The sequence below is a fragment of the Neophocaena asiaeorientalis genome, unplaced genomic scaffold (genome assembly GCF_003031525.2).
Source record: "Neophocaena asiaeorientalis asiaeorientalis breed wild unplaced genomic scaffold, Neophocaena_asiaeorientalis_V1.1 scaffold125, whole genome shotgun sequence".
In the NCBI taxonomy this organism is placed as follows: Eukaryota; Metazoa; Chordata; class Mammalia; order Artiodactyla; family Phocoenidae; genus Neophocaena; species Neophocaena asiaeorientalis.
In genome coordinates this window covers 761,941-767,940 of record NW_020174425.1, presented here as the reverse complement: position 1 = coordinate 767,940, position 6,000 = coordinate 761,941, and the positions used below count along the sequence as shown (strand labels likewise).

General features: G+C 45.5%; 2 protein-coding genes across 2 annotated transcripts in view; both read left to right on the top strand.

The window, feature by feature from the left end:
- Nucleotides 1-4,250, top strand: part of LOC112407409 (discoidin, CUB and LCCL domain-containing protein 1-like) — a 65,398-nt gene extending 61,148 nt beyond the window's left edge. Inside the window, exons 12-14 of the mRNA XM_024756685.1 lie at nt 609-693; nt 920-969; nt 1,866-4,250. Of these exons, the coding sequence (XP_024612453.1) occupies nt 609-693; nt 920-969; nt 1,866-2,065 (335 nt within the window). The 3' untranslated portion in view covers nt 2,066-4,250. The remainder of the gene's footprint in view (nt 1-608; nt 694-919; nt 970-1,865) is intronic.
- LOC112407420 (discoidin, CUB and LCCL domain-containing protein 1-like) lies at nt 2,226-4,707 on the top strand. The gene is made up of 3 exons (XM_024756701.1): nt 2,226-2,236; nt 2,657-2,682; nt 4,235-4,707. The coding sequence occupies exons 1-3, from the start codon at nt 2,226-2,228 to the stop codon at nt 4,705-4,707; spliced, it is 510 nt and encodes a 169-aa protein (XP_024612469.1).
- Nucleotides 4,708-6,000: the final 1,293 nt, after the last annotated feature.

The following is a 6,000-nucleotide window of genomic DNA, read 5'->3' as shown; positions in this document are numbered from 1 at the left end:
CCAAAAAGGTGAGGGGCCCGCGTCCCCAAAAAAAAAAAAAAAAAAAAATAAGCATGGTACAGAACAGTTTACATAGCACTCGACCATGTGTGTAAAAGGGGGGGTGATACAGCATCTATCTATCTATCTATATATATATATTCATCCCAGTATATCTGGAAAAATGTCAAGAAACATAATTTCACATAGAGGAAGAATAGAGGTGGAAGGGAGACATTCCATTCCATACCTTTCTATACTTTTTTTTCCTTTGCGGTACGCGGGCCTCTCACTGTTGTGGCCTCTCCCGTTGCGGAGCACAGGCTCCGGACACGTAGGCTCAGCGGCCATGGCTCACAGGCCCAGCCGCTCTGCGGCATGTCGGATCTTCCTGGGCCGGGGCACAAACCCGTGTCCCCTGCATTGGCAGGCGGACTCTCAACCACTGCACCACCAGGGGAGCCCTGAATCCTCTTTTTGCTTTCCAGTATCAGTAAATGCCTAGCATGTATTCTTGTCCCCCACATGTTAAACCACTGAGGACCTTTCAAATCAGTATTCAGTTTTAGATCGCGAAATTTGGTTGCTGTTCATTTCTGCTGTAATATGATGTCTTTTCCCCTTCTTAGGGTTAAACGTCATAACTATTGTTACTCCACTGGTGCTCCTCGTCCTGCTGGTTGCTGGAGTGGGGATCTTTGTAGTCCTTAGAAAGTATGTGACTTCACATTAAAAAATTTTTTTTCTCTAATTATGTAAACAGTCACAGAAGTTACTCTTCGTATGTTCATGTGTAGAAAGCAGCATTACTTCTCCCAAGATAAAATGTGAACTTCTATTTTAAAAACAAGTTGGATAGAGGTAGAAAATATCATGTATTATTTTATGAACAGTACATATCATTTAGAAATCTTTTCAGTGGGATTTTTTGTCTTGATAGGAGGAAGAAGAAAGGAAATCCTTATGGATCAGCTAAGGCTCAGAAAACAGGTTGGTTGAAAAAACTATCTACAGTTTTATTCTATCCTTGAGGAAGGGACAGAATCTGCTGATTAAAAGCATGATTAGGTGCTTTTAATCAGCAGATCCTGATTAAAACCCACACTTATATGGTTTAAGAAATAAGATCTAATAGCTTTAAGTTAACAAATCTACCAGGAAGGAATATACTGTATCCTGTCTCTTAATCCAGAATCTTCATAGCCAGTTTATTTTTACTTTTGTTCAACATCATCCCATCATTTATCAAAATTAATTAATTATTTCTTTTTGGCAACTGGAATTTACATCACCACGCTGCCTGTCACCAAGGAGAAGTTATAAAATCCCCATCTGTGAACTGGACATTGCCCGGCACTCCCAGCATCTTCAGGCCTTCATTGTGTTTTTCACTCTGGGGAAGGACTAGGCAGGGCGGGTTTCAGAAAATCCTTAGGACACAGGATGCCAAGCAATGAGTCAGCTGCAGTCGAAAGAGAGGGCAGCAGGGCAGGACCCCCCTGAGAATCTCAAGGACCACCTGGGACTCCACCTCCCTAGGCTCTAAACAGCCAGCTGCATTGACCCCTCACGGTCACAAACACCATGTCAGTGCAGATTAGGGGAAACCATGCCCAGGTGGTCTAACCTAGGGATAATCTGGGCCCTGATGGGTACACAAATACATTTTACCTGCAGAGTAGAAAGCATGGTTGGGATGGTGTGTGCTCTTGTTGTGACCTCATCATGCTGTGTCCACCACACACACCTGGAGAGCTGTGGCTGTGCACCTGTCACAGTCAGCTGGCAAAGGGCAGCCTGACCTCTGACTTAACCTGGAACCTGTGGTGGAGTAAATGCGTTACACTTCTGAGAAGTTAGTTTGTTTCATGTTATCTTTATTCCAGACTGTTGGAAGCAGATCAAATATCCCTTCGCCAGGCATCAGTCAGCTGAGTTTACCATCAGCTACGATAATGGAAAGGAGATGACACAAAAGTTGGATCTCATCACAAGTGATATGGCAGGTCGGTACCAAGTCTCCGTGACCATGCTGTTAGCCAGGAGGTGCTGCTTATGGGAGAGGGGAGACCAGGAAGAGAAATAAGACCAAAATCTTTTGTTTAGATGGGGTCTAGTAAATCAGTAATGTGTGACGTTTTCTCTCTGCTCTGCACAGAGTTACAAAGTGACAGTGAAATATTTCGCAAAAGCCTCATTCAGCCAAGGCTCTTACACCTGCAGGGCCTCTAATGACACCCAGAGCAATGGTCCTGAAGTACCAATGAAATCTGGAAGCCCTTAACTAATCTGTTTTTGTTACTAAGGTTTTGATTAAGGCACTAGGAAAAAGGAACTAGAAAGATGAATTGAGCATAGCTCCTGCCCTTGACAAATTGGAGGTAGGAGATGAAGGAATCTGTTAGAATGGCCTCAAGGTCCCTGACAAGCCATTGTTGAGAGTCAATCTTCTCAAACGATTTGTGAGGAAGGATCCAGTTTTTGCCTTTTATTTCTTTAATCCATCAAGGACTAAAATTTTTGTAAAATACAGTATAAATTAGTAAATGAAATGTTTAAAAAGACATAAAATACAAAGCTCTAATTTTCTAATTAGATTCAAGGGACATAAAATCACTCTCAAATTGCTGCAAGATCTGAACACTTTCTATCCATTTGTGCACTTGTCTCTTTACAGATCTGTCACAAACAGTTCTCAGACAGGTAGGCATCCACAGACCACTGTGAGTAGCACTGCTCTAGCTTTTTGCTACTCAGAGTGTGTTCTGAGGACCGGCAGCACCATCTGGGAGCTTGCTAGAAATGTGGGCTTTTAGGCCATGCCCCAGGGCTACTGTTATATATGAAAGTCAGAAAGGTACCAATGGAAAGGCTGCTTGACCTGCTTCAGGGGCAAAGGGAGTAATTCTCCAATCAGAATCCATCTTCTTGTTCCTTTCCTCAGACAGTTCAAGCTCTGCCTTGGGGGTGAGGCGAGGAGAGTGGAGAGCCCCTCTCCTTTCATTCTCCTTCAGCTTCTGGTCCAGCCTCTTCTCCTTCCTCGCTGTGTGGTCCTTCTGGGCACCTGAAACATGCAAGGCCCCACTCTTCCCTCCACTCATCTGCAGTCTCACCCACTACACTCCAGAGCTCCCGGCAGAGCCATTCCTTTCCCTTTTATCTGCTCTGCAGCTCACATCCAGACTTCCCTCCCGGTCCCCAGTAAGTCAGTAATTCTTGCCTGCTGGACATCATCTCCTGCAAGTGTCACCACGTCCTCAGGGGATCCAAAATTGAACCCATTGTTCCTAACCCTTAACCTATGTGCTCTGTGCATTCCTTTTCTAAGTGGCTTCTGAATGGGCATCCCAGTTTTCAGGGCTTAATATCTGGGAGGTGTCCTCTTTGGTCATAACCTCCCTACATCATTGGTGACAAATTCCTCTGATACCTGTCCCCAAAGTGTGGCCTTTCCAGAGCTGCTGCCAGTCCCCTAATTTATGACATATTTCTCATTTCTCTGCTTTTTGCTTTTTGGTTTTTTTAATCTTTCCCTCTTCAGTCTCCCTCCACGGTTACCTCTTCTGCCAGTCTCTAAATTTAGAATCTTTGTAGGCTTCTACAGCGTTAAACCAAACTTCCTAGCAAGGCACTCAGTGCCCTCCATGATATAGCACATGGATAACAGCTCGCACTTGGGACACGTGTTCAAATTCTTGCCCCACTGGCTGCTACCTGTGTACTCTTGGAAAAATTAACCTCTCTCTGCTTCAGTTTTCCATTTGTAAAAGGGAATAATGGTCCCTACCTCATAGTACTTTTTTCTGGAGGATTTAACTAATTGACATCTTAATGTCATAGAATAGTGCCTGGCACCAAGTAAGGACTCAATAAAGCTTTGAGCTTTATCCTTATCATTAGCCCCAAACCTATTACTTTGGTCTTCATATTCTATTAAATTCCTCCATGTCCCTCATGCTCTGGCCACATCACACTCTATGTTCATGGTTGTTTAACAGGTTGTCCAATCACTTTTCCCTTTCCTGACAGTGTTACCTCCACCTCCAAAATGTGGCCTTTCAGGAGTCAGCCTAAGAGCTCCCCGTGAAGTTGTTCCCTCCTACCCCTAGGTGTGGTTAGAGGTTAGCTCCGCCTCGCTAGGTTCCTCGGAGGCTTGAGGCTTCCTAAAGCACCTGTGTAGTTATGTAAACCCCTAAGTGTGGCGTCTGTGCCTTTTACATCTTAATCTTTCTCTTCCTCTTCCTGCCCGGTACAGGGCAGGCCCTCAGCAGAGCACTCCCTCTGGAAAGCCGGTCGGCGCCGGACGCCGAGGCTAGCGGCCACTACGACTGCCCCCTCCCGGCCGGCCGCCACGAGTACGCCCTGCCCCTGACCAACCCCGAGCCCGAGTACGCCACGCCCATCGTGGAGCGGCACCTGGCCCGGGCTCACACCTTCTCGGCCCGGAGCGGCTACCGCGTGCCGGGGCCTGGGCCGGCGCACAAACACTCCCTCTCTTCCGGTGCCTTCTCCCCGGCCGCCGGCTACCAGCTGCCGCCGAGCCCCGCGCCCGCGGACCCGGGCTACGACAAGCCCAAGGGCGGCGGCGGCTCAGCTGCGGCTTCGGTCAGACTGCATGTAGGCAGCTATTTTCTCCAAGGCCTGAAGGGAAAGCACACCAAACCTTACAAAGACTCTAACCCAGCCAAAAGCCCCATTCCAAAACAGCAACACTCACATGCTGCCTGACTCCACCCCCAAGCCCCTGTTTACAGAATTGTGCAGCTGGTTTTGCCCTGACCCTTAGGGCGAGCGTCTGTTGGGTTTTGTGGGGCTAGAAAAATGAAAGTTTTCAGATGGCATTTTTCATTTCTCTAACTGTGATATCGAGCTGCTTCGGTGTAAAATGTGCAATCTGTACAGAATTGTATTTAACAAGAATTAAAGTAACTTAAGTTTGTTGCGCAGATTTTGGTTCTACATGGAGGTTATGTAGGAGAATGCAGCTGTTGCAAAAACGTATATAATAGTATGTTCACTTTTTAAAGATATTTTATCTGATAGTGTGTTAGCAGCAGGTCTGTTTAAACTTAATCTTGTTATTATGGCTCATTTCCTTTCCTTTGATATCGAGAACTAAAAGCATTGTTAACATTCTTCTCTTGGAAGGAATGAAATTACTTGAAGCAAGAAAAGCACACCAGGGTGGTTGTTTGTTTGCAATTATGACTGTAAATTAAAAAGAACAAACAACCAAAATACACCACCTCAGCAGCTGCCAGTTCCTTAGACTCCACTTCAGGTGGGGATGCTCAGCGCCTGTGAAGGTGTGCAAGGTGCAGGTCTCTGGAGCCTGCAGAGGCCTCGCTGCCAGCAGCCTGTGCTAGCAGGCTCCTGAGCAGCTGGCCTTCACACTGCTTCTCGCTCACCTCAGGTCTGGCAGATACTTGCTTTCACATGCAAGTCTGCCTTTTCAAACTGTCTGCAAAGCCAAATGCTGAGACTTAACGGCAACCAAAACTGCTCTCTCAACAAACTGAATGAAGGTGGCACAGCAATTACGCTGTAAATTACTGTGTCAGATGCTTTTGTACCTCAGATTAAAAATATTGCTGAGGTCAGACACCCACACTTTTCATGACTTGCTTCAGAAATAGCACATTGTACTCTGAAACACAGAAAAGTTACTTGACGTGTTCTTACAAAAGTGACTGAGGCCAAATCTACATAGAGCTTTTCTACTGAGATGGTTGGAAACTGAACTAATTTTGTAAGAAAAAATTTCCCCTCGAGTATGTGTCTGTAATTCCAGATTAGCCCAGACTTCAGCTGTACCTCATGTTCAGTGGTTTTTACCTGAGTTTGCTTTGTGAGTTCACGGTGGGGGGATTTAACCTCTTTTGCCAAAGAGGGAAGTGTATGTTTGTTTGTTTTAATAGAAAATGTGGACCAAAAAGATCCTTTCCCTAAAAATGTATTATAATCCTATTTGCATGACTGACTTTCTGTGAAACATAGATTTTAGAATACTGAGGTGCTGGA

Excerpts from the sequence above, each read along its gene's own strand:
- LOC112407420 (XM_024756701.1), top strand. Across the intron at positions 2,683-4,234 it reads CACAAACAGTTCTCAGACAG|GGCAGGCCCTCAGCAGAGCA; the intron begins GTAGGCATCCAC and ends TGCCCGGTACAG.